The sequence below is a fragment of the Eurytemora carolleeae genome, unplaced genomic scaffold, assembly GCF_000591075.1.
Source record: "Eurytemora carolleeae unplaced genomic scaffold, Eaff_2.0 scaffold733, whole genome shotgun sequence".
Lineage (NCBI taxonomy): Eukaryota > Metazoa > Arthropoda > Copepoda > Calanoida > Temoridae > Eurytemora > Eurytemora carolleeae.
In genome coordinates, this window is record NW_019396767.1 from 28,682 (window position 1) to 55,207 (window position 26,526).

The 26,526-nt window shown below is 33.4% G+C and overlaps 4 protein-coding genes and 2 long non-coding RNA genes across 8 annotated transcripts in view; all 6 read right to left on the reverse strand.

The window, feature by feature from the left end:
- Window positions 1–4,054, reverse strand: part of LOC111708432 (pumilio homolog 2) — a 27,331-nt gene extending 23,277 nt beyond the window's left edge. Inside the window, exons 1-2 of the mRNA XM_023481811.1 lie at window positions 3,734–4,054; window positions 2,597–2,654 (exon numbers count right to left, since the gene is read on the reverse strand). Coding sequence (XP_023337579.1) covers window positions 2,597–2,654; window positions 3,734–3,753 — 78 coding nt within the window. The 5' untranslated portion in view covers window positions 3,754–4,054. The remainder of the gene's footprint in view (window positions 1–2,596; window positions 2,655–3,733) is intronic.
- Window positions 4,055–6,500: 2,446 nt separating this feature from the next.
- Window positions 6,501–7,925, reverse strand: LOC111708436 (uncharacterized). Of its 3 annotated transcripts, none has more exons than XR_002766668.1 (2): window positions 7,339–7,925; window positions 6,501–7,214 (listed from the first exon to the last, which is right to left on the reverse strand). It is a non-coding gene; the product is annotated as an uncharacterized LOC111708436 (long non-coding RNA). The 3 variants fall into 3 exon arrangements; XR_002766667.1 differs by having other exon boundaries at window positions 6,501–7,230; XR_002766666.1 differs by having other exon boundaries at window positions 6,501–7,239.
- A 71-nt stretch (window positions 7,926–7,996) lies between these two features.
- On the reverse strand, window positions 7,997–10,485 carry LOC111708437 (uncharacterized). The gene is made up of 3 exons (XR_002766669.1): window positions 10,171–10,485; window positions 9,955–10,110; window positions 7,997–8,798 (listed from the first exon to the last, which is right to left on the reverse strand). It is a non-coding gene; the product is annotated as an uncharacterized LOC111708437 (long non-coding RNA).
- An 834-nt stretch (window positions 10,486–11,319) lies between these two features.
- LOC111708422 (uncharacterized) lies at window positions 11,320–20,614 on the reverse strand. Its single transcript, XM_023481787.1, has 13 exons — window positions 20,497–20,614; window positions 18,358–18,707; window positions 17,823–17,948; window positions 17,152–17,433; window positions 16,846–16,971; window positions 15,703–16,002; window positions 15,102–15,140; window positions 14,812–14,937; window positions 13,793–14,107; window positions 13,604–13,734; window positions 13,471–13,503; window positions 12,190–12,265; window positions 11,320–11,457 (listed from the first exon to the last, which is right to left on the reverse strand). The coding sequence occupies exons 1-13, from the start codon at window positions 20,612–20,614 to the stop codon at window positions 11,335–11,337; spliced, it is 2,145 nt and encodes a 714-aa protein (XP_023337555.1). The 3' UTR covers window positions 11,320–11,334.
- A 345-nt stretch (window positions 20,615–20,959) lies between these two features.
- On the reverse strand, window positions 20,960–22,705 carry LOC111708431 (uncharacterized). Its single transcript, XM_023481810.1, has one exon. The coding sequence runs from the start codon at window positions 22,628–22,630 to the stop codon at window positions 21,395–21,397; it is 1,236 nt and encodes a 411-aa protein (XP_023337578.1). The 5' UTR covers window positions 22,631–22,705; the 3' UTR covers window positions 20,960–21,394.
- Window positions 22,706–24,163: 1,458 nt separating this feature from the next.
- LOC111708433 (uncharacterized) lies at window positions 24,164–26,526 on the reverse strand. The gene is made up of 3 exons (XM_023481812.1): window positions 26,428–26,526; window positions 25,559–26,007; window positions 24,164–25,154 (listed from the first exon to the last, which is right to left on the reverse strand). The coding sequence occupies exons 1-3, from the start codon at window positions 26,500–26,502 to the stop codon at window positions 24,773–24,775; spliced, it is 906 nt and encodes a 301-aa protein (XP_023337580.1). The 5' UTR covers window positions 26,503–26,526; the 3' UTR covers window positions 24,164–24,772.

Here is a 26,526-nt window from a genome sequence, read left to right on the forward strand (position 1 = left end):
CCCCTTCTTCATTTTCTTATACTTCCCTCCATTTCCCCCTCCCCCCTCAATTTTCCCCTTCCTTCATTTCCACCCCTTCCTCCTTTCACTAAAGGGTAAAAAATTAATCAAAACCGTATAAATTGTTGGCTAGTGTTCTAATATTGTTGTCATGATACAAATAGGCGGCAATTGTATGCATAATATCAAGGGTTGAGAGGTGTATATACGCGTACATTGTGTATAGGATGTGTAAATAAACGTAACAAATGAGAGACGACCTACAAATAGTCTTTCATCGTTGTTAGCTATCCAAAGAAAGATTGCAAAGGTTCAAGCGGTCCACAATGTTGTTTCACGTCAAACTATAGTAAATTTTATTTTCTCTAGTTAGCAGTGGTTTACTTCCTTTGAATATGCATAAATTACATAAATGCCGTATTATATTTTATGACGACTTCATTCTTAATATGCAGTATATGTTGTTCTTGCTAATCTATATATGCTTTGTTTGTCTGCAGTCTGTTTGTTTGTTTGTGTCCAATAAAACCAAATTCACAAACGATACAGTTACACCCAATGTAACCTCCATATTTTGGTATGTAAAGGTGTTGAAGTCGATATTAAAGCCGGCCGCTTCCTTTGTTATTATTATTGAATATGGGGGGTTTAAACATTGTCACACCATGGCGTCACTTTCGATTTGTTCAGAAAAATTGTAAGTTTTATGAGATAAAAAAATTATTGTTACCGGATCTTCAGCATTTTTACTTTTTTATTATTATTGCACAATGTGTTTGGTGTAATTTCAAATTAGTTTTTCTTTGTAAACATTTTCGTGATATGTAAACAAACTCCCAGTGTGAACAAAAACAAGCTTGTTGTATACAGGGTAGTAGTGAAAACAGAATAGTTTCTATTGACTGAGTCAAGGATTTAATGCAAGGAAAGTTATTTCAGAGGTGTACGAGTTTACAGCATTATCCGGGAGGGATATAAACAGTAATGCATATGTCTTTGTTTATATTTTTTCAGAAACTGCAGTACACTTCTTTTGTGGACAACGTATATGTTACAACACTTTTAGCCTTAACCTTAATCACCTCTTTCTTCCAATTGTGTTACTAAAATCAATTAAAAATTAATTTACTTGCATAATATACGAATTCCCCTTTTTGTTGAATAAGTATTTGTGACTACAATAGAATGTTTTCATTAAGTTGTTTGTTATCATTTGATGTAACCATAATTTATAAAAATATACAGTTGTAAAAATATACATAACATTACCAAACTTCTACCTTTCTTTTCTTCATCATATTCTAAACTACTTATTTGGTGCAAGGTTATAATGCATGGAAAAATACTTCAGAGGTGTACGCATCTTCTGTACTGCAATGTACTGTCTCTGGGCGCTAATGTAAATACAAGGCGGATGTAGAAGCCTGACATGGGATCCATCTTTCACATAAAAAATCTATGAAATATTCTGGTCATAGGAAACTATTATGTGAATTTTCTAAATTATCAAAATTTAATTCGTTCAACTTCCTCGGATACTAAACGAACACTGATGCATCTGTTCTTGTTTACAAATTCAGCTCAGAGAGAACTGGTTTCAATATGTACACAGAGTATACGCAACTGCAATTAACTTTCCTTGCATTATAACCTTGATTTTGTACTGCAGTGATCTTGTACTGAAGTAGAAATAGTGGGGTTCAGAAAAGCTAGTGTGATATAGAAGGTGTATGCTTTATACACTAGACTTGTGTCATTTATCAACTGGTATATTAATATCCGTTCTTTGAAGGTTATTCTTAAAAAAGGCTTGTCCTGGATTTTCACGGAACGTAGGAAAAAGTTTGGTTGGCCGGTATTATTGTAAGTATTTAAAAACATTGTTTCTAATTTATATAAAAAAGTTATTGTACGTATCTATAAGAATTATTCAGAAAAAATTGGATTAAATAACTTTATTACAGTGAGAAACAGAAAACTTTGGAAAAGGAATACGACTTTAATGGTGTCCCTCATTTTTTTATTTATTATCAATCGTTAAATGTTTTTCTTTTTTGGTCCCGTAGAGAAAAGTGGAGAAAAATGTACGATAGAAAAATTTTTGCTTACGAAGTTTCGTAACTTCACTCATTGTTGTTATTAGGTGCAGTACGTGGAAAAGGGATATGAAAATAAGCACAAAAAATCAGGTTGGATGAAAGGAAGGGGGGGGCTTACTATATTACCCCCCCCCCCTATTATTATCATTTTTGGTTGTAACATAGATAAATAAATATGGGTTTTACAAAGAATTAAGTTGAATTCACTTTTATTGTGCACGATAAAATGGTAAATGATGACACTTTCTCATAAATTTTTATAAATATATAGTGCTCCCCAAAAGAGAATAGTAAGTGATGACGACTTGTGGAAATAATCAGTGTTTCCTGAATTTACAGTGCTCACCAAATAAAACAGTAAACTATGACAACTTTCAATCATTAATTTTAAGGCTTCTCGAACAGAAGTCGTCTTCATTTATCATTTTATTTTGGAGAGAAACTTCTCATAAAAATACAATGCAGATAGATGGTTTAAAGCACTACATATAACCTACCAGATGTTGATGAAGATTATTATTGATAGGACTGTAGTTGGTGTGGATGTTTATAAATCTAATCAATCAATATCTTGATAAACTATAGCGGCAATGTAACAATCTTTGAACCCACCAACTGAATCAGGGGTTCTCAGAATTTGTCCTTGGGATTTAGTTTTCAAAACGGGCCTGTACGTCAAAGGAATGATCCCCCCTTCTAAAGAAATTTATTTGGGTGGGGCGGGTGGCTTAGCATCCATTGTGGTCCAAAAATCTTTTGGAAAGTATATATGAAAGAGAAGCCCCCTACAGCCCCCCCCCCCCCCATTAAGAGTGTAGAAAGGAATTAATTGGGAGATGGGGGAGGAAGAAGAGTCAAAAATCACATAGTAGCTTTAGCTCGGAGTTTGGAAATTAGCACCGCATGGGCACAGAAACTTTTTTAAGAAGAATTGTTCATTAGGGTGGGCCGATTATTTAACTTTTTTCTTTAAATAAAAAATGGTTCCAAAATCAACCCACTCTATAACTCTATTATTCACCTATTTAAAAAATACATATAATACTTTGATTTTTAACTTAAAGGGACTGTAAGCGTAATACAACGTTAACCTTTTAAACTTTGACTAAATTGTAAAAAAATTGGGACGGATAGAATTTTCTAGAAATATAAGTAACGTCAGTTTTTTTTCTCGGAAATAGATAAACAATCGGAGTTCTTTGCCCTTGATACCCAATCAAAGGGCTTAAAGGTACCGTTGTCAATCGGTCATTCCCCTCTTCCCATGGAGGGTCCCTTTAAATTAGGTTCACAAAAAAAGAGTTTTTGCATTTTTAAAGTAAAATCGGGTAGATTTATCAATGCTACCATTTCTTTTACATATTAATTAATATTCCATTAATTTAACAAACGTACTTTAAAAAAATTCACTTTGTTTATTTGCGCGTGAAATTTGTTTGATGCTGATGTTAAAAACCTTTTAGTAAAATATAAAAAAACAAGTTTTTCTAAGAATAAATGATAAATTAAACATATGGGAGGATCGATTCATAAACAACATCGAGTTTCGGAGGGATAGGGGGGGGGGGGCTCGGAAAAAAATATAATCCTCTTTTTCTAAAGGAATTAACTTATAGAGAATCAAGATATTATTCCTTTTGTTAACTTCTTTCATGATTAGAATTCAACTCTTCTCCTTCTGATAAATATACTAACCGTTCACAATAGGTTTGCTGATCGCTAGCTGTTAAAGCATATCACAAAAATGAGATGAACATTGGCTAAATGTTGGAGTTTTATAAATTAAGTTGCGAGATTTGTGTGCAAGTATTCCCTGTACAGTGTGTGGACTGTAGAGCTCGCGGATTTTGACTATAGGGCAAAGGCTTCCGCTCTTGACGGAGAATTCTTCGGAGACGGCATCTCAGTCCGGTAAAAAAACAATTAGACTCCAGTCAGTCCGGTACAAGTACAATAAGAACGTATATATAGTTTCAGGGAAGAGTACAAAATTTAGAAAATACAAAAATGTAAATTCAAGGACTATATATTATATGTACTTTATATTGTTCTTTATTACTCTTTGAAGTCCTGAGTAGTCTCCTGTGACTACTGCCCTTTGGAGTCCATTGTAGTCCCAATTAAAGGACTATATAATATAATGTATTATAGATTAGATTTATTTATTGATTGTCATGATTAAAATCATAATGGACTCGTAAACTTTAAACTTTAAACATTTCTTACGCAGAAAGGAAGATGTTTGGAGAAATATTATTGGAGTAAATTTAGTTTGTTTTGTTGTAATCTTTGATTTAAACAATACCTTTTTTTGAAAAATGTTAAGATTTATATAAATTATACAATTTTCTAGACTTATTTTGAATTTCAAAAAGAGTATTTCTTAAATCAAAGATTATAAAAGCTGAAATAAAATTTAATTCAATTTTTTTTCTCTAAATATTTTTCTTTTAATGTAAGGAATGTTTAAAGTTTTATATTCCACTTTATTAGTCATAATTAGGAACTATTATGATAATTGATGAGTACTTCTTATCTGTGAGAAACCTATCATGCCACTATGTCAAAAAAAATTGTTGACATTTTTCATTACACATAAAACCAAGATTTTAAAAAGCTGTTTTGTATGGTGGAGGCTCGTTCACTGCATAGTGGAGGCACGGTCTGCATAGCGGAGGTTCGGCCTTCCTGGCAAATCTGGGAGGCTCGTGTCTGCATAGAAGAGGCTCATGGCGTCCGGGGATTCCCTCCCTCGGGGAAGTGCAGAAGTCCTTTATTAGTAATCACCGTCACCCAAACGTGTTTTGCGGCATGCATGAATCTATTTATTTAGAAGTAAATTCTCCAATTTTAATCCATTCTACATATTTTGAAATGAAAACCGCAAAAGTTCTTTTAAAATATGAAAAATCCTTGACTTTTATCTAGATTGAAAAAAGAATACTTTGAACATTTCCCTACATTTTTAAGATTTCGTAGTGCATTCTCTCAAGCTTTTCTTTTGTTAAGATTAATTGAACCGCAAGTTCTGAGATCCTAGTCTCACAGTTAGGGTTTAAACGATTTTTCCGAATTACTTCCAATTACGAAATTTTCGTTTGAACAACAGTCGTCGTCGATTTATCAATACAATCAAAACGACTTTAGATTTCTACCAAGCTTAACTTGGAAAAAAGCTTGTTAGAAATCAAAACATAAAGGGACAGACCGGCTATGTAAGGTAGTTATACTGAGTATGCAGTGATGTGAACAAATTCTTTAGGATTCATTTGAGTCATATAAAACATTATAAAGATCTGTAAATCTGTTGAGTCGATGGTTAAAATAGTACTTTTGGGTGGATACGTTTCAGAATAGTTTTTTTTAATTATTAAATAACGACGACAAATATAAACAAAATTCGACAGTTCTAATTAGATAAAAAGACTAATAAAAAGGTACTTTCCCAAGTATGCAACATCCCAAATATACATTTAAGGCTAAAGGTTAGTTAAGGCCTTCTTACGCACTGCAGACTGCGATCGCTGTGCCTATGATGGGCTGGAGGACGAGCATTTCGGCTAGAGCAGACTAGAAGGGCCGAGCGCTGCGACTAGAATTGACCTGGGAAGCTGCCTCTTGGGAAATTGCCACTCAGGAAAATAACAAAATTTTAATTATCATTAAAAGGAATCAGATTTTTTCTTTTTATATATAAAAGACATCATAATTTAGTCAGGGAGGAATAAGTTAAGAAAAATATTATTTTCTAGGAATATAATTAATTTTTATTGAAAGAAATGGAAGTGTAAAAAGTTCATGTATTAGAAAAGGACAATTTTTGTTATTTTTCACCCCCGACAACAATATATGATTTTTTATAAATTGATAACCAAACAATAAACTCTAAAAATATCCATAGTCGAACTTACAAAACTTAATCAAGATTTAAAAAGGTGTCTAAAGTTGAGAATTGCTTTATTAAACTTAATAATATTTTTATCCCAAAAAATTAAATTAAAAAACCGATTGTTACAATAGCAGAGAGAGCCACCGGGCCATGAGCCCCGCGAAATGATCTTCAAGCCCCGCAAAACCATCTCTGTGGGACTGGGACTGGTTGCCCTGCACCCCTTCCCTCACAACACAAATGTCTTTAGTTCGTTTTTTGTCTATAAATAAATAAATCACAGATCAACTATCATTTGGTGGAAATCAAAGCAGAGACCTCTTCAAAAATATGTTCTGTCCGGGTCAAAACTTTGCATAATGTAAGAAAAATTTTTTAAAATAAACAATTATGAAACCGAACCAACTGAATACACATCACTAAAGATATGGAAAGAAAAAACATATAATGTTTTCAGAAGTAAATATTTAAATCTTAAAACAATAAAAATAAAAAAGATTTTTCATTTAGGATTTAACACATATACAGATTTATTTTCTAGCTACAAAGGATAAGACCCAAAACTCTAAAAATATGACGATTTAAACTTTGATTTTTGTTTCTGAATTATATTGAGTATTTTAATAGTTTACTAAATGATTAAGCACATTAATAAGCCAGTTTTGGCCAACAAGGAACCCTGAGGCCGAATTTAATTAATTTAAGCCGCGGCTCAAATAAGCTTGGTTCCACTTAAAATTGTATTCAATTTTTCAAGATTTAAGACGGATCGCTCAAGTGAAACCGATTTTTTAGGGTATTTGAGATGCGGCTTGAATTCATTAAATTCGGACACTGAATACAAAAAAAATGGACTGAACACTTTCGTTTCATTTTTTAAATAACCCTGTATTCCGAAAGTCACGTTCTAAAGCAACCGCGGCTACTAATTTAGTGAAGTTTCAGAGTTTAGTTTTGAATATGTATATTGTATATTGCACTATAATATGATTTTATTGATGAATTTCAGCATATCATAATTTGTAAGTATCAGAAAAACTGATTTCAAATTTTGATTGTTTTTGCCACTTGTGAACAACAGATCCTATATGATTAAAGGCAAAAAAACATTTCTTTCCAAATAAAGATTTCATCAGGACATAATTTTTGAAATTAAAAAGTTTTAAAATTTTTAATAGTTTTTTTTCCACTTGTGAACAACTGATATACGATTAAAGTCAAAGTTCCTATAGTAACTAGCCCCTATAGTAACTAGTTCCTATAGTAACTAGTTCCTGTAGTAACTGGTTCCTATAGGTACAACACTTATTTCACAATAAAGATTTTAGAATAACATAGTTTTTAACTCACGGCCACAGTCCGAAGCTTTTGATTGAAATTTACAATTTGGTAAAATCCGGCGAATTTTGTTGGCAAAAAGTACGTTAAATAATACTTGACATTTTTGCAAATACAGGGTTCAAGGTTACCCACAAAGCATGTGACTTCAAAGAAACTGTACAAATGATTCAACGCAACGATAATAAATATGTTTCTTTCTTTGTCTAATCATTGAACAAGCTATAAAAGATTACTTTAAAAAAGAAGACTTAATCGCACCCATGACCATAAAATTGAGTTTTAGGTCGTCCTTACAGTCTCATCCGTTCTGGGTAACTCTAGATGTCAAATACAATACAAATACAATGCATACAAAAACTATACAAAATAAGAATTGAAGAAAACGAAAACAGATAAAAAAGTTTTAAATTGTTCAGTCTCAAGGGTTTGTATACGTAGTTTCAAGAGACCATTTATTTGTAGAATGGCATGTCCGATCAGGGGCGTAGAAGAGCATTAGTGTAGGTGGGGGCACAATTTGCGCGAAAATTTTTTTTGTGCCCCCCTTAAAAACCACTTTTTGAAAAAATATTTATACCTTTGTTCTTTTCTTAATTTTTTAGTTTGGGTGAGTACAATGCAATGCAATGTAGAATGTAAATTGCCTGAGGAAGGGAAACGCAAGCAGATGTAATATTAAAGGGGGGGGGGGGCTCGGCCCCCCTCGTACGCCCCTGTGTCCGATTCACAACGGTGCCCTTTAAACGTTTGTCTGATCATTAATGACAATCGACGGAGTGCCTACGTACTTCATCCGCAAACGCAAAATACGTGAAATCACGGATCGATCCGAGGAACAAAATAACAATAAAAACCTGAAAAAAACCCCACAAATTGCTCAATTCCCCCAAATCTAAAATTTAAAAAAAGAGAATTTATTAAAAATTTTCATCTCTTCAGATTTATCGAGTTTTAGCATAAAATAAGCGAAAAAAAATAAACATATTTTTTAAAGTTCCACATCAAAATGAATTGGAACCTATTAATGGAATGTAACTTGAAATTGCGTTTACTGTACAAGTGCTTTTGCAAAACAAAATCATGGAAGACAAACTGTTACACAATATAAATTATACAATTAATAAATAACAATTGACGAGAGTGATAAGCAACAACATATTACAAGGATTTGCTATAAATAAAAACGACATTACTTAGTTGCAATCCCTTTAATTGTAAGCAGTTATTTAAACATTCTAGAAGACTATCCCCTTAAGCGCTTTAATTCTTTTTAAATCATTGCCCAAACACTCGGGTAAACCTAGATCAAAAAAGTAGAATGTTTTCTTGAATTCCGCCGGCGCCATCTTTGCTTCTCCACGTGAAAGGAAGAGTCGACGATATTTTTTGTCCAGGACTGTTCCAGATCCACCAGGAATATAGGTTGGACGGACATGGTTGGGCCGAGCTCCAATAAATACATAAATAGCCTAGAATATAAAAAATATTGAACAGCGTGGAAGTTAAATTAAAACTTAAAACACGTCATTAATAGATATTGGGGCGTTTTTTTATTTCGTTACTTAATTGTTTGTGAACGACCCATTTCGGTAGTTTTGTTCAATCGTTCAAACAAATTTGATTTTGTTTATTCTCAAGTTATCGTTTAATTTCCATCTATTTTGTTAGTTTTCTCAGTGAACGACCGTTAAGTAAAATCGTTCGTTCAGTCATAAGTTTGTTAGAAATAATCGTTATTCCAGTAACAAAGAACAATAAATAAAAAAAATCGCTCTTTCAGTAAAAAAAACTATCGTTTTTTCAAGTTCGTTTGAATAATTTTAAATCGTACGTGTTTTTTTATTGTTCTTTTTAAAAAAACGATAATTTTTTAATTTCTCTAAACGATCCATTTCGTTCATTCATCGTTCTAGCTACACCATTTTTCATGAAAAATTATCGATTGTTCAAAAAAAACTATGCCCATCTCAAGAGTCTAGACTCAAGACAGACAGATTCACTGGGCTTTTCAAACCCCAAGGATTTTCGCACTTTTAATGAAACTTTGAAACACATTGCAAATACATGAAGCATGCTGCCGGAAACTAAGCCGAGTTTAAAGTTTAATTTCTTCCGGATCTATTTGTAAAGGCCTTAAAGAACATTTCGAAGCTGTTAATTCTGACAAATCATTTAAAACTTTTGGAAATTATGGGCGAAACCGTTCATGTATATGGAACCAGAACAGTCCTTCAAAAAAACTTTTTCAGCATGTCAAAACTTGCCCTGTGTAGCATCAATGAGGTAGATTTTTTCTTAATTCGATTAAGAAAGGTTCACCCTTAATTTCCACAAATCAAATCAAATCATTCTTTACAGCCTTATTAATCCTAATTGATTTGAAAGAAAAGAAATCCTATTTTTATGACGATCAGTTAATTATGATAATAATTCATTAATTTAAGAATTTATTACTAAGGGGATTATATAATGTTCTAGGCGCAATTTTGGGGGTATTTAGTATTCCTGAATTTGGGTTTTCGGATAAATCGAAAAATGTTCAGTGAGAAAATAAATTTTTGCAGTTTGAGGGGGCGGGGTTGTATTATTTAAAAAAATTAATTTTCTAGAACATTTTAGTTTGACCTGGAAGCTAATGCCCTTGCCGTGCCTGGCATCAAACTGTACAGTTGTCCCTGGAGGTATATCTTGATGGACCCAACAAGCAGAAGAACTATACTTAGCTAGATCTCCAGAATACAATTCTCCGTTCAAATAAGTTTGCTTCAGACTAAACAGCACCTAGATTAATAATAAACACATTGCGGAAACAATCCATTCCATTTTGGTTGGAGTATTTACCCGTTTTACATATTCAAGTGGATCCGGATCCTGTCCATTAAATTTTCAACCATAATCGGATACATTCAATTTTAATTTTAAGCGGATCCATTCCCTTCCATTTTCAACTGGATCCTGATACATTCCATTCCATTTTCAACTGGATCCGGATACATTCCATTCCATTTTCAACTGGATCCTGATACATTCCCTTCCATTTTTAAGTCTAGATCTATCATGTAAGAATTCGAATCCAGCATATTGACAATTCTTCAAAATTACGTAATTTTCTCAAAACAACATTTTAACTATATTTTTTTTTTCTTATTCTAAAACTCAATTGTCAATTGAGGGATTAAAGAAGATTTACCAATCTTTTATTAGGGAACAGCTTTTGATTTGTGTGTTTGAGAGCAAACAATAGTTTTAAATATTATAATTAACCATATTGTAATGTTCTAGAAAGAGTACAAATGAGAGTTGTCTCTTTTGTATCTGGATTGAAGGGATCAATCTAGGATGAAAAACTCAAGGAGCTTAATCTACAAACACTAAAGGATAGAAAAAAAGAGCAGCTATGATTCAAGCTTTTAAGATTGTCAATAGATTTGACAATGTTGACAAGAATCTCTGGTCTTAATTTTTTTGGTGAAAGAGAACAAGTCACAAGATTAAATCAAGAGGTCTTATTCTTGCTAAACCTGTTGCTAGACTTGAGATTAGGAAGCATTTTTTCTCACACAGAGTTATTGACTTATGAAATTCTTTACCCCATGATGTTAAACATATCAAAAATCCACTAAAGTTTAAAGAACTGTATGATAAGAACCATTGAAAATGGAGCGGCGGCTGATATGAGAAAAACTGAAGCTTTATACATCTGATCTATAGCAGACCACACATGAAGAAATCAAGATATTCTCAACATTCCTAGATAATTAGCATTAGCATTAGCATTAGCATTAGCATTAGCATTAGTATTAGCATTAGTATTAGCATTAGCATTAGCATTAGCATCTTTATAGTAAAATATTACATTGATATTTTTAGAGGAAACGATTTTCCTTGAAAGACACTCCTTAGTTTTGATTCCTATACCGTCTACATTAGTTTTAAAATTTATAAACTTCCTTATGATAAACTTAAAGTTTTTAACTTGAAAAAATATCCACATTCTCAACATAGTTAAAAAAAATTTACATTCTTACCTAATGAGGACAAATATGAACTTTGCTGTACTATTGTCTTAGCTTTACTATTGTCCAGATTTATTTTATGCTTGCACAAAATAAATGCCTGCTGTATATTCTAAACATAGAAAATGTGCAATGAAAGGGTAGATACTAGATAGGTTCCAGAATGACCGAGTCTTGAAATGACTCGCAATCTCACTAACTCTTCAAAGGGAGTGGCTGGCTAAGTATTGTAGTTTAGCTCAGAGAGTTTTATCAAATAAAAAAACCAGGATTCATTTGATACATAAAAAACGCATATTAAGTTCCATAATTACTAAATAAGATCGAAAACTCGTTCTTCAATAATCACGAGACATGATATTTCTGTGGTTAGCTCCCACGATTCGGATTTTTTAATGTAACAAAATTCATCTTTAACCTAATATAAATTTTAGAAGCAGGTTAAGAAAATAATAACTAAACCTTTACATCGAAAATATATGCACAAGTTTCTGTAATATTGAATTCTTTCCAAAACATTTCCCATAGACTTCCAGGAATTTTATTGCAAAGACGATATTTAAAGAATACATTGCATTTGTAGCCATAAAGAATTGAAAATAATGATGATAATTAAATAATCGATTCCACCATTGATTTCATATCTATATTTGAATGTATAATGTTTTACTTTGCAAACATGGCATAAACGGGGGGGGAGGCTCAGTCCTAACATCCAGCTAATTATGAAGAGAAGATTTAAAGAAGAAAAGATTTATATAATTTGAATGTAATAAGTTCATATTTAAAAATAAAATTTATCCAATGCTTAAAACCATTATACGAAAAATTATTTAATACTTACATAGCAGTTCTTATTATGATCCATAGTGTGCTTTTCAGCAGTGAAAACAACTCTCGTACCAGGAGGCAAACTTTTCCTGAGTAATAAAAGGTTTCATATTAAAGGGGAATAACAATGAAATATTCAGTGACACTATTAAACAAAAACATCTCTACCTTATCTAAGTATTTAACATATTTGTTTTTCAAGCCTCAATTTAGGATTTAAAGGTCATTTAAGGAAAGGATCACTCAAAATTACCTTGACAATCTCTTAACTATGTTCAGAAAATTTTGTTAACTGGACTGTAAGTAAAGTAAAAGCCCAATTTAAAGTGACCCTACAAGCACGGATGGAAATTTCTGAGTTAAAAGGTACCCTTAAAGGGAGTGTTCGCGAAAAATGAAAGGGGGTATAGGCTTTGGGCGAAAAATAATCGCTTTTGATCGCTACTAATCTTACTTCTATCTGTTGCGTCTTTAAGGAGAAATTTGTTAAAAAATACTTGCACTGAAGAATGTAGCGTCCATACAAATTCAAAAAGTTGCAATATACGACTCGAACCGGAAAAAATCAAATTAATTTCAAAAAAAAATAATCCAGATATTGCAACCTAACATCATCGATTATTTTTCAACGCATTTGTATATAATAAATATTTTATATTCGTTTTGTATATAATGCACTTAAAACGCCAAAATAGTTGGCCGCCAGATGTTTCTGCTCTCAATGCTTTGAATGATTACATGTGGCAGAGACACCTAGTGGGAAAAAGTTTTTTAAATGCATTGAATATAAAACTAATAACAAATATTATAAAATATTAACTATATACAAATGCGTCGAAAAATAATTGATGACTTGTGATATCTGAATGATTTGTTTGAAATTAAATTGATTATTATACAATATGAGTTGTATATTACAACTTTCTGAATTTGTATGAACGCTACGTTCTTCAGTATAAGTCGTGTTTTAACAATTTTCTCCTTATAGACGCAACAGATAGAAGTAAGATTAGTAGTGATCAAAAGCGATTAATTTTCGCTGTAAGCCTATACCCCCTTGCATTTTTTGCGAACACTCCCTTTAAACCATTTTCCAATTATTAAGTTACTATTTGTTTCATTATGTATAAAATTGTTTAATTCAAATAACACAGTCTCTTTAATAGTTCAGAATATAAACCATTGCTCAAATCAAATGCTCAAATAAATGCTTGTTAAAAAGTTTAAGGTGTATTTATACAATTGTTATTTTTGTTTGTATGAGAATTGTGAGTTCTTAATTCTACCGTCATACCTGTTGCCCTTCTGTCCAACACTTTTCGGTACTCTATTATTAAGAGATAAATGTTACAAAAGAATCTTCTCCCTCAAATCTCTCGAAAAGTTTGGAGAGGGGGGATTCTGAAAAATATATCTCCCTAAATTACCTAGCAGATACATAGTTCAACCATTTATCATTTTCCCAGACATGATGACAAGAGAAGAAAATAATTCCATCCTCAGCACCATCTCCTTGGATAACACCAATTTTTCCCATGTCTCCAGAGTCAACATATTCCTTAAAAAAACATTGAAAAAGTCTTGAATAACTATTTACATCAAGAAAAAAATCCTACCTTAATGAATCCATTTTTCCATTTAAATGACTCTGTTGAAAAAGGTTGATCTGGCATTGATTCTGATCCAGCGATCAATAAGTCATTTTTTAATACTTCACTCACAGCAGGGGCTAAATTGCAGGTCTGATTTTTTTTAGAATCTTTTTCAGGTATCTCAACAGCATGGGGAGAAGGACTATTAATAAGAACCTCCAATGTAACTGTGTTTTTCAGAAAGCTATGCGTTGTGGTGTCATTGTTAACATAAACGGAAATTGAATCCGTTTTCACTTTACATATCTGTTTCTTCACTATCAGCCCAGCTCCAAGTACCTGAAAAAATTATTCAGGATAATTTTTGTTAATTAGGCATACTTATTTTAAGCTGAGAAAATATCTAATATTAATAATCAAATTTTTTATATAACCTATAAATTCAGAATCCATAAAAAAATTTAATCAAACCGAAATAGTGTTTAGAATCCCATAGAAATGAAACTTTTTCCTTTGTAGGTCAGAGAGTCAAAAACTATCAACATGATCGAATCAAGATATGACTTATGGTTTAAAGAGACTATTTCCTGTGCTTAGAAGAATTATAAGTAAAGACCTCAAGCAGTTACTGAACCACAAAACACTACTAGCATGTTCCTATTTGGACCTCTTGGAGTTCAAAACCAAATATTCCCAATAGGGTACCCAAAAAAAGACTAAGTTGTGATATTTGCATGATGCAGACTGGAATGAAGTGACACTTAGTCATACAAATACAAGAAAATATTTCTTTTTGAGATGGGACCACTCGCCTTATATACTTTTAAGAAATATGCATGTAGATTCTACATGGCTAAAAAATATTTTTTTGATTTATCATGACATATATCATTCCTTCGTATTGTTTAAAAAGATTAGATCCATTGAAATTTTAGAAAAATTTTAAAATTTGCTTGGTTTGGTTTAAAAAATCTCCCAAAAATGTACTATTCTTAAAAACGAGCATTTTTGACCATTTTTAAGTACCATATTCCTGAACTGACCTGATCTTTGATAATTTCTGCTGAGGTAACTTCTTTCATGTCTTTATTGGCAGGTTTAAATGGAACAAGAATTCGAGCTTCCATGCGAATACAAGTAGAAGAAACTGGAGTAAACTTCAAGGCTTCCTAATTTAAAAAATTAAGATTGTCTGATTCTGTATATAAAAAAACAAACATTAATTTCAATTTTTAAAGAAGTAATCACAAAAAATAGAGTATGACTTTGAAAGTTTCTCTGAAAGTTAACATCACATTCAAATTTAAACCTTCATCAAAAAATGTTTGTTTACCTCCTCAGAGAACTTTATTTCCTGTTTGGAAGTAGTTTCCTAGGATATTTAAATAATTGAAAAACAATTTTGTTATTATATTTTAAATGTCAGACAGTGTCAAAAAAAGTTGAAACCCCCAATTTTTAATTTGATGTAGAAAACTTGTTTTTTTCTTTGCTGTGTTCATTTCGTTCTGAGCTGGGCTTGATTTGATGTGGGATCTTTGCTCTGTGCTCTGTTTTTTTTTTGGCCATGGTTTAATCAATTAATCAGAATATAAAGAAAATGTAAAAAATTTGAATGCTTTGACTTGCCAATAAATGTTGTAGTTTTCAATTTAACCCCGAGCATCAAAAATCATTTATCCCATCTCCCATCCCTAATTTAAAAAATGAATACCCCTTGGAAAGAAGATATGTCGTACACCCAAATTTCTTTATTGTAGTACACTTATTTTAGGAAGAAATGTAAGGGGGTTTCTGGCACATCCTACTCTAAATAAAATTATTCCTGGATTTTATTTAAGAAAACCCCATCTAAAAACTTAAAAAAACTAATGAAATGTGTGCACAATATGTAATATATTAGTTAAGTAATGGTAATTATGTGTAAGACTTACCTCACTTTTTACTTCAAGAGAGTTACTTTTAGCTTGTATAGTATCATTGCTTGTGTTCTTGGTTGTTGGTTCTTTCGCCGTTATTAAGACTGATGTCTCTAATTTAGGATTCAAAGACAACATAGATTCGTTTTTTGGGACATTCACAACTTGTAGTACAGCACTATTTATAGAAACCTCTAGACCAATTGTACTTTTCAGTCGACTATGCTTAGTTGTGTCATTATATACATAGACCGCAATTGAATCAGTTTTCACTTTACATATCTGTTTCTTCACTAGCAACCCAACTCCAACTTCCTAAAATTTAACTTTTGAAACCCAATTGTTTTTCATTCATCAATGATATAAGCAGTGCAAACTATTTTTCTATCCAGTGCTAAAGTTATGGATATAAGAAAAAATGATAATAACAATTTTTAAATGAAATAAGTAAAACCTTAAAGGGACTGTAAGCGTAATTTCCAGTGACACTCCATGCAAAGATAGCAAATCCCGATTTACAACAGTACTCTTGAAACCTTAGTGTGATTAAAAATGTGGAAGATACCATCGTTTTTCTGACTCAAAAACTTTATTTCTTTGAGTTTTTTCATTGCTTCTTATAAACAAGGAATGTCATAAGTCACTTTCGCAGAGAAACCTCAAATGAAAATGAACAGTTTAAAGAAACAAAAACATTGATATCTAATTCATACTTGGTTAAACAAAGCTTTCAAGGGTATCGTTATAAATCGGCATTGCCATCCTTGCATGGAGGGTCACTTGAAAATACATTTACACTCCCTTTAAGGTTTTACTTATTTCATTTACAAAAGTGATATTTTCATTTTTTTCTTCAATTGTTGTGATCTAACATTTAGAGATCAAACATATTTTAATAATCTTTCACAAGTAAAAACATCCAATTCTAGTGCAAAACATTAAGTGCGTATTTTAGTTGATATTTTGCCACTTGGATCCAGATCCTTGGATCCGCATAGAAATCCAAATCCAGTTTAGGGATGCTATAAACATGCTGCTAATCAATTATATCCAAATCATCATAGATACTCAGTTAATTGTTTTCCTAATCGGTCTTCCCAAAACTACGGATTTAAGAGCTGATTTGCCCAAAATAACTAGCTCCATTTCAGAACTGACCTGTTCTTTGATGATTTCTGCCGAGACAACTTCTTTCAAGTCTTTATTTGTAGTTTTAAATTGAACAAGGGTACAAGCTTCCATTCTGATAGTAGTGGGAGAAACTGGAGTAAACATCAATGTTTCCTAAAAAGTCATAAATTATAAACATTAAAAGTTTTATAAAAGAAATGTTTAAGTCAACATTTTAAAGTTAGCAACCCTGGATGTAATAAGAACCGCCCTTGAATAGCTAACCTGGCAATAGCAAGTTTTTGTTCGATATAACTTTAAAGTGTTTTGAGAGCTATAGATTAGAAAACTTACTTCTTCCTTTACTGGAATAGAATGACTTTGAGCTGTGTTCTTGGTTGAGGGTACTTGGGAAGTTATTACGTTGGGTGTTTCTAATTTTGGTTTTAAAGATGGTTCAGACTCAATTTTAGGCACGTTTACATCTTGTGGTAATGAACCATTAACAGCAACTTCTAAAGCAGCTGTGCTTCTTAGAATAACATGGTGTGTGGTGTCATTATTCACATAAACGCAGATAGAATCAGTTTTTACTTTACATATCTGTTTCTTCACTATCAAACCAATTCCAAGCTCCTAAAAAGAATATTAATCAGAAGAGTTTTTTCCTTGATGGAAGACAACAAAAAATAAATATTCCTCACAAATGCCATGTTTTTTATTATTTTTAAAGTCAAATCTGACTTACCAAAATTTAAGAGGTAAATAAAAATTAAAACAATGCTTATGGATAAGAAACATTAACAAAAGGTTGTCAAAATCACACACAATCCCCCTTACAAATTTTTTGCTCTTTGATTGTATAGTTTGTATACGAAAGTATTTAAGAATGGACAGGGGCGTATTCAGGAATTTGTCCCAAGGGGATCAATAGATTTCACTGGCCCAGAGGGGGGTGCTTAGCCCCCATAGCCCCCCTGAATACGCCTCTGACTGGATTGAATTGAAATTTTTTTATAACTGACCTGATCTTTGACGATTTCTGCAAAAGTTACATCTTTTATATCTTTGCTGGTAGTTTTAAATGGAACAAGAAGACGAGCTTCCATTCGGATAGAATCAGATTTGAATGGAAAGAACTTAAGTGTTTCCTAAAAGTTATCAATAAGTAAAGAAAAGAATATTAAGCAATTGTAAACAAGTCTTTGGTTAGATACCTTTCATGAAACAATTTCAATGATTCTAACTTTTTTAGAGGAAAAGACTTTCAGAAAATACAGGTGCAAAAAAGGACTCTTGGAATTGATTCATAAACAATATACCGTTGATTTGTTAAATAGCATGACTAAATCTAATATTTCTATAAGTTGACCTCCACAGGGCAATTCTATCAGATTGTCACAAACATTATGAACATACAGATGCATATAAGACATTTGAAAAAGAAAATTGCTGTAGCACTGAACCCCAAGGCCATTTAGACACAGCCACACCCTTTATGTCTCATCACAGTACTGGGCCCATGAAATATATATTTAATCGTTGAAACTGTATGCCTACCTGTTTCTTTACTTCAACAGTATGACTATGATCTGAATCGGCACAGGAGCTAGTGGTTTTCTTCGGAAGAACTTTTGAAGTCATTAAAGAGGATTTATCAGGTTTGGTTTTCAAAGGTTCTTTAACAGGAGCAACAACAGTTTGTGAAGAACTAGCATGATGAATTTCCTTTGTATTTGAAGTTTTACATTCAGTTTCAACAAACGCAATGGTGGGCGATATTACTGCTACAGGTTTGGTGGTTACAGGAACTACTCCTGCAGTGACAGCTGGCGTGGTATCATCAAGTTTAGTTCGTTTCACAGTGCTCGTAGGAAAAGTAGTTTTTCTCTTCTCAGAACCAACTTTTCCTTGTACAATTTAAACATGATTTTAGAGAAAATCTATTATTTTTAACATAGTGGCTCATTGTTATCGTGACAATTTGCCATCAGAACAACANTTAAACCGCATATTTAATAGTTCAAATGAGTAAATAATGTGTTGCTCGAACTACAGGAAATGACGTCATTATCAGTTGTTAGAAAGAAAAATACTTCAAATGATCAATAGTTCAAACGGCAGTAGTTCAGATGCGGATCCACCACGCCTCCGTAATAAATACTGGTGTGCGGCATTCGTTATCAAACTAATATTTTTCGCTTCGTTTTTGAGGTTGTAAGGTACTTCGCGAAAAATAAAGAATTCGGTGTACAAGCATGTCTCGTGCGTCCCGGGACTCTCGCGTGTCCGAGCCTGCTAAGAACGAAAAACTGAGTGCGACTGACTACTCTTTACGTACATCCAGAGAGAGAGGTGCTCCTAAGCCCGACGAGACTGCGTGCTAGACAGGCTGCACACCAACTGAGGTGGGTCTGTTTTCAGTTCCCTGATAGAGTGAGAATGATCTGTTGACAGTTTCCTGGGAGACCAGCGACGTTATTCCTTGCGCCTCATTTCTTTCTGAAAATAACAACATCTTTGCTTCTATTAATTTTCCAAAACAGCACATAATTTTTAGGAAAACGACTGATTACTACGCCTACTATTTAACATGTTGGCATTGTAACTTATTTATTGGTCTATTCTAATCCTTGTTTGACAAAGGGATTCTTTTTGCTACTTCCACTCTAAATTTTTTACTGGTGTTCCTGTAATGCATCGGGGTAGTGGAACTTTTCCACCTTCCTGCTATCGCCACGTTTTCTAAGGGTTCCCCTGTATCGCAGAGTGCTGTCACACCTGAAATCTTCATCGATTTTTCTGTAAATCTTGAGCCATCTATCCCATGTTTCTGTAACAGTTTCCTTGTGTATTTTGTTGCAGTAGAACAACTCAGCTTGGTCGATTTTAAGGCAAAACTCCTACCCTGTCCTCTTTTGGCTAGTCTGAAGTTTATTGAGCTTATCTCAGTGCCCTCTTCATGTGCAAATTTCAACCCAAATCTTTTGAAGAATAATCTTATGAGTTTAACTGGGCAGAAATTCTCTCCACTGATTGGAATGACGCTGTTTGTACCCTCAACATATTGATCATTTTTCGAATTTGTGAAGTTAATTTCTATAAAATGACCGTTGTCCTCGAAATCTCTGTCCCTTAAGACGTTGAAATCACTGAATCTGCAGAATGTAAAATAAATCACTATCGCCCTAAAAACTGATCTAAACTCATTCACGTTCACTTTGTACAACTCAAATTCATAGGGAAAAATCTCGTTAACTACTATTTCACTGAAAATGTCAATAGGGTAACCTGTTCCTTTTTTGACTTTTGCCCTCTTTTTGCATAGCTCTCTTTTGAAACTATTTACCATGGCTTCGACTCTCGAGGTCAAGGCTGAGTCTCCTAATTTCACCATCTTCTCGTATGCCCTCAGACTTGGCATAATTTTTGCAAAATAAGAAATTGATGCCTTTTTTGCATAAGCGTGCCCCAGAAATTCAACTACGTTTTCTTCAGAAAAATTTGTCAAACAAAAATTCTTTCTTTGGCAAAAATCTTGAAATTCTTTAATGACTGGAGAATAACTTTTTTGCGAACCTAAAGACAACGGCATTGAAAGCATGATGTTTGCTGCTTCGACCGCTTCAGGATTCTTAAGTAAAAAATTGTGTACCAAAGGAAAAGCTCCTATTTGCAGTCCAAAAGGAATTTTTAGACCTGGGAAGTTTGTCCTGACTCCTGGTTCTGAGATGAATAGGGTCAGTCCATGATAATCATCTCTGATGATTCTGGTTACTGGAGGACCACCTATTTCTTCGAAAGCTGCCACTTCCATTTTCTTTTTTGAACCGAAGCAACGATCTGAAAAACATTTTTAATTAAAAGATTTTGAAAACTCGTGAAAATAAACATTGAACATGAAGAACTATCTAGCTTTTACTCAGAATACTAATAGTGAAAGATCAAAAAATTTTTAACTGATTTGTTTGTAATTTTGTTTTAACCCTGTTTTAATTGCAATACTCTGACAAAAAGATCTTATATAATACTCATTTTTCTGAATTTAGTCCAAAACACGATGAAAACCAATCAAGAATAAGATGACATTGGGCGTATTCTTTTACTGAGTTTATCCTCACAATTTAGCAAGACACTTCGACTTATTTAACTGAGGATAGGTTTATACAAGTTTACAAAACTATGATTTTTTCTTACAATTTTTGTATTTAAAATCTGTCATGATCCAAAACACTAATTGCTGTGGCAAGCACTTCGATTACTATGTTAACAGGTCTAACCTGTAACTTTAGAGTTACTGGTACTAGGTTAGATTTAATTGGGAAGAGCCAATGAACAATTTTATATTTTCCTTCTCTGAGATAACGAAGTGAACAAAAAATGAACATTGCAAAAAATATATTTGTTGAACTTATAATTTCTGCATTGTTTGAGATTTTCATAAAAAATGAATGTTAATACTGATTTTTGTTATAGAAAAATTCGAATAGTTTTGTTTCACTGTGAAGAGAAGTTTACATTTTTATCACAAAAAACAAACAAAAAAAGGAAAAAAACAGACAAAGGACCCCCACTGCCTTTAATATTTTTTCAGAGATTATTCTGTTTTTAACAGAATTGCCACCATATCCATAAATCTAGCTTTGGAAAAAAGTGATTTTACTTGGTTAAACACAAGAAATCTCCCTGAAAAAAAACGAAACTCTTTTATATTTTTGTGTGGATTTGGACCTTGAAATATAAGAGGCCAGTAGTTTGCAGATTTCCAAACTGGGCAAATTAAAATAGCTGTGATTCCCTTGTGGTTTAGCAAATGATGCCATGTATGGCCCACCAGCTTAGTTGGAGGGCAGCAGAAATATATTTCATGAACCTTGAGGTCTTGATCAAAAAAATTTACTCCTGATGAACCTATCTGTGGTATTTTCGAGAAGAATTTTCCGCAGATTGTGTTGGATGAAGACGCAAAACAATCGACGGTGGGTTGGATTTCCCAACTTGAAAATATTTGTTGAATAAGGTCCCTTGAAACGCCCCATTCGTCGGTGCTTTGACTGAATTTGGAACCCAGATCCTCTAGGACTATTCTGTTGTGATTTCTTGAAGTCCACACTGGTACGATCTGCAGATTTAGACGTTTTTCTAATGTTTTGAGTTTGAAGACGTCTTTTTGGATGGAGGGAACTCTGGAGCCTCTTGACATGAAGATGAAACTATTTTTGCTGTCGGTTTGCCAGTAAAGCCTCCTGTTGATTAAGTTGGTAAAGAAAGACGAATTTTGTTCTGACTCCAGTGTTTTGATTACTGCTAAGAGTTCCCTATGACCTGAACTTGTCGATTTTTCGAATTTGTCGAATTCATGATCGTTTATTAGTTCTACCTGACCATCATGGTACACGAATGCAGAAGTTGCTGAGGCATCCGACACCATCAAATTTTCGACTTTGTTTTCGGTAGTTTCAATGATTTTGACCATTCTCGAGACTTCTTCCAGTTCGAAAGTTTTTCCTGCTGTGAACGAATTCTGGATGAATTGACCATTTGACGTTTTTAATTCGTTCTTCAAAGCATTTAATTCCTCGAAACATTGGTTGTTGAGGACCAAACCTGTCGTCCAATCATTTTTTGTAACAAATTTTCCTAGCTGATGTTGAGTGGACCTTGACATTATTCCTACCAGAGATCCGTGACTCCTCCTGAGACTCTGAATTTTTCCCAGAACCCCTGCAACATCCTTGGAATTGAAACTACATTTGAACACTATTTTCATCAAAAAATCGACCATGAGATTTTCTATATTTGCTAGTTTTTCTTCCGCTGCGAAGAATTTCATCTGAACTGTGTCTATTATAAAACCTAGAAACAACAATCTCTGTTCTGGTTCCTTGGAAGTCTTCTTCCATTGAATCTTCCAACCTGCTAATTGAAATATCGATAAGGCTAGTTTGAACTTGAAATCACAGTCTAGCTTATTTTTCCCCAACGTGAGGTTGTCATCTAAGTACTGAGCTGCTCTAATTCCTTGTTCATGAAGCCAGGCTTTCAGTGGTTTTGTGAGTCTCGTGGCCACTTGCACTGCTTGATTGAATCCGTAACACATGATTGTGAATTGATAATAGATTGACTCTCCTTGCTCTCCCGGGAGACTGAAACCAAAATATTTGATTGAGTCTGGATGCAATTTCACATGAAAATACATGTTTTCTAAGTCAAAGGAAGCCATGAAATCTCTTTCCTTGAGCATCGGTTCTACTACTGTCAGGTCGTCCAACTTGGTTTTTTCACATAACACTAAATTGTTTATTGTTTTCATGTCTATTACCGGTCTGAATTTTAACTCTTTCGTTGTGCTGTTTTCTTGTCTGATCACCGACATCGCATTGACATATTTAGGTTTGAACGATAATTTTCTCACATAACCTTTTGTTTCCCACTCGTCGACCTTTTCTTTTAGGATTTTCATGTATTTCCTGGCTGAATTATTGTTTCCTTTCTCGAAAGGTTCTGGTTCTTCTCTTAGCACCACCTTCAGTCCATGTCGTAGGGTTTCTATGGTCCAATTATCTGCTCCAATTTGTTCCTTCATAAACCTTATACTGTCTACTGCACTTATGTTTCCTTCCTGTTCTTCTTTGAGTTCAAAACCTTTGCTTTTGAAGATCGATACGAATTGTTCGAACCTCTCCTTTGGGTTTATCCAGAAGTCCTGAATATCCGAGCCCTGTCCCCTGCTGTTCCCTTTCTCTCCTGTTTCATACCCTTAGTGTAAAACTTCTTTTCTTAAAAAACGATTTTTTCCCTCCAGCTCATATTCAGTAATCAAAAAACAGAAAGACCTTAATTATTTACCGATTTGAGTAGAAAAAGGACGAAATTTTCTTTGTTTTTTATTTTGAGAAGGCCTGTTTTTCCTTTGTTTGCCAGAATCAAAAAGTGTCTAGACCTTGTTTTGCCCCCTAATTAACCCCTTTTTTAATATTTTGAAAAAATGTTTTCTTTATGTTTATCTTTATTCGATTTTTATTTCCTGTTGCCATTTTTGTTCCGAGCTATGAAAGCAACCATTCGTCCCCGTTTTTTGAAATTTTTTTAGAAAACCAGGTAAAATACTAAACTATGAACAACCAGAAAAAACACGATATTTTTTTCCCTGTTTGTGATAATCAGACCATCTGACAAACTCTCCTGGTTGCTTCAGATTTAATTTTACAAAAGGAAGAAAATTTATCTTCTCGTTTTACATTTTCCTTATTTAACTAAACTCCTTTTTTACAGACAAATGACGCCTCAGCCCTTGGCCGAATTTTTTCTCTTTGACATATCAATCTACTATTTATCTGAAAAAATTAATAAATTTGAAACTGAACAAATATCTCTTTCTTTTATTTATTTACAATTTGAGACATACAGTCAGAGTTAATCTTCAGACCTGTGAGTCCGAATTTTCCATTTTTAAACTTTGTTTGAAGTCGTAAACAGGAATAACCGTAACTGGCGAGTAAGAAAAATGATTATCACACAACCAAACAATTTTCAGAGAGAGAAATAATAACATATAAGAAACAAAATTATATAGAAACACGAGAACTTTTGAGAAATTTACAGGCAGAAATATCTGGTCTTAAAGTACCAGTTTTAAGATTCTGTGAGACATCGGAGTCAGGCCCCGCATGATTGAAGGGCGGAAAAGGCAACACTGTTGTTTGTTCACTATTCATAGAATAACAAAGATTTAGGTTATCTGACTTCGCGCCTATGCATTTGAATTTTTCAGTTTTATCTTTGTATAACTTTGTACAGGTGAAAATGAAAAATATAAATATGACGACCTACTCTAAGACAAACAACACTAATCAGCGAAAAAAATTACAAAGAAAAAATGAGCAACTAAATTGAAGAACAAGAGCTTTTTAGCAATTAACGGACCCCAAGATCTGTTCTAAGATCAGAAAAAACTCTCTTTTGTAGTTTTACACTAGTTCCCTTGATATGTGAGGGCATTTGCAGCTCCCTGCTGAGTTGCCCTCTGGTAGTTTACTCGTGCCACGTCTTCAGGCTTGCACAACCCGTCTTTATGCCAGTGGCCCCAGGCCTCACACTTCATGCACTGAGTGTTGGACTTATCAATGAACCTTCTTCCAAACCCCCGCTGTGACATTCCTGAAGTACCAGCTCCTTGATTCTGTGAATCATAAAACTGTTGAAACTGGGGAACCTGCATGAATTGTTGAGTCGGACCCTGCGCGAGCTGAGGAGCGGGAACTGGAAGGATCTGTTGCGTCTGAGATGGCAGGAGGATTTGAGGTTGCTGGTTGACCAGGGTTTGTTGTATGTTTGTGAACTGTTGAAATGGTCTCCTGGAAAGACAACATTAAATTAATTACGGATAACAGGTTTTGTTTAGATAACTCTGAATTGATATTGACGGCTAAGTTTCTTTGTAAAAAGAAAAAGAAAAAAATAATTTGTTCTTGAAACAGTTTTAGGTAGAATAAATATTTGGAGAAAAACAAAAGATACACTATCGGCATCATTGTACCTATTGTACACTATCACGATATTTAACCCTCATTTTAGAGAAACTATTCTAGAAAAAACCGATATTCATCTTACTGTTCTGTTCTGCTTAGGATTAATTTTTACTGCTGAGTTTTTTGTTGAAAATAACAATTTTTTCTTCTGAATCAGTCTGAATTGGAATATATTTTTGGGAAAAGAAATAAAAAATGGCCAAACAATTCATTTACTCCTACTTCATTACCTCTGTCCTCCGTAAGGTGAGTACTTGTACTGGTATTGAGACTTCCCGTAGGTTGGATATTTCCATTTCTGAGCCTGGTAGTCTGTGTTCACGTTGAGCTTTTCCTTGTCTCTCTTTCTGTTTTCCTCCTCCGCTTCTTTCTTACAATCGTTTAGGACTTTGGCCTCTGCCTCAGATAAACCCGGAATTACTAGACTTCCCCTGCTCGCTTTCATGTACTTGATGTAGACTTCTTCTCCTTCCTGAATTTTGATGAGATGTCCAGTCAGCCCATCCGACAACTTCTTGGCCGACAATCTCAGGTTCCCTAAGAACTCGTTCTGTTGCTCTGTCCTATCAGCCGCGGCAGCTAACGACTTGATCTGATCCTCTTCTTTGAAAAGGGCCTCCCCCAGGAGCTCTGCAGTCCTCTTGATAGCAATCTTCTGGTCTGAATCGGTCGGTTGAATCTGGTTTATTGCAATTTTTAATATTTCTTTATTTAAAAAACCCCGAAACAAAACGATTTTTTCTTTAGTTCAACATTCGATATCTTTTCTGTTTTTATATTGAAAAAACAGAGAAAATTGCCGATTTCATGACCAATAAATTTTACTTTAGCTCAACGGGTATTAACAACTATTTCCTCTATTTTTTTTTAAAAAAAAAGCTCGACGGCTTACTTTGATTTGTTTTCTCAGTGTTAATTTCTTGCTCGACGGCATACTTGTTTGATCTCAAATGACTTTCTCTAAGTTACATGTTTAATAAGATTTGAAATTTAAAGCTCGACGGCTTGAACATGATTAAGAAAAAATATTTTTGGCCCGACGGCCTTTTTCCCGAAACTTCGAAAAACTTTGATTACTTGAAATGAAAAATTGAAATTCCTGAATAATGCTGATGATTTTGGCTCTGTGGCTTGCAAGATCTTCCTCTGATAGTTTTTCAAATTCTAACGCCATGTTTCTGTAAATATTTTATATTTG

What these genes read in the sequence shown, in the direction of transcription:
- LOC111708433 (XM_023481812.1), bottom strand. Translation starts at nt 26,502, where the DNA reads ATGGCGTTAGAATTTGAAAAACTATCAGAGGAAGATCTTGCAAGCCAC. An exon ending in AAATCATCAGCATTATTCAG is followed by an intron (nt 26,008 to 26,427) that starts GAATTTCAATTT and finishes GCAATAAACCAG; the next exon opens with ATTCAACCGACCGATTCAGA. An exon ending in TCACCTTACGGAGGACAGAG is followed by an intron (nt 25,155 to 25,558) that starts GTAATGAAGTAG and finishes TTGTCTTTCCAG; the next exon opens with GAGACCATTTCAACAGTTCA.
- LOC111708431 (XM_023481810.1), bottom strand. Translation starts at nt 22,630, where the DNA reads ATGAAATTCTTCGCAGCGGAAGAAAAACTAGCAAATATAGAAAATCTC.
- LOC111708422 (XM_023481787.1), bottom strand. Translation starts at nt 20,614, where the DNA reads ATGGAAGTGGCAGCTTTCGAAGAAATAGGTGGTCCTCCAGTAACCAGA. An exon ending in CAGAAATCGTCAAAGATCAG is followed by an intron (nt 17,434 to 17,822) that starts GTCAGTTATAAA and finishes TATTCTTTTTAG; the next exon opens with GAGCTTGGAATTGGTTTGAT. An exon ending in TTGAACTATGTATCTGCTAG is followed by an intron (nt 13,504 to 13,603) that starts GTAATTTAGGGA and finishes TCTTAATAATAG; the next exon opens with AGTACCGAAAAGTGTTGGAC.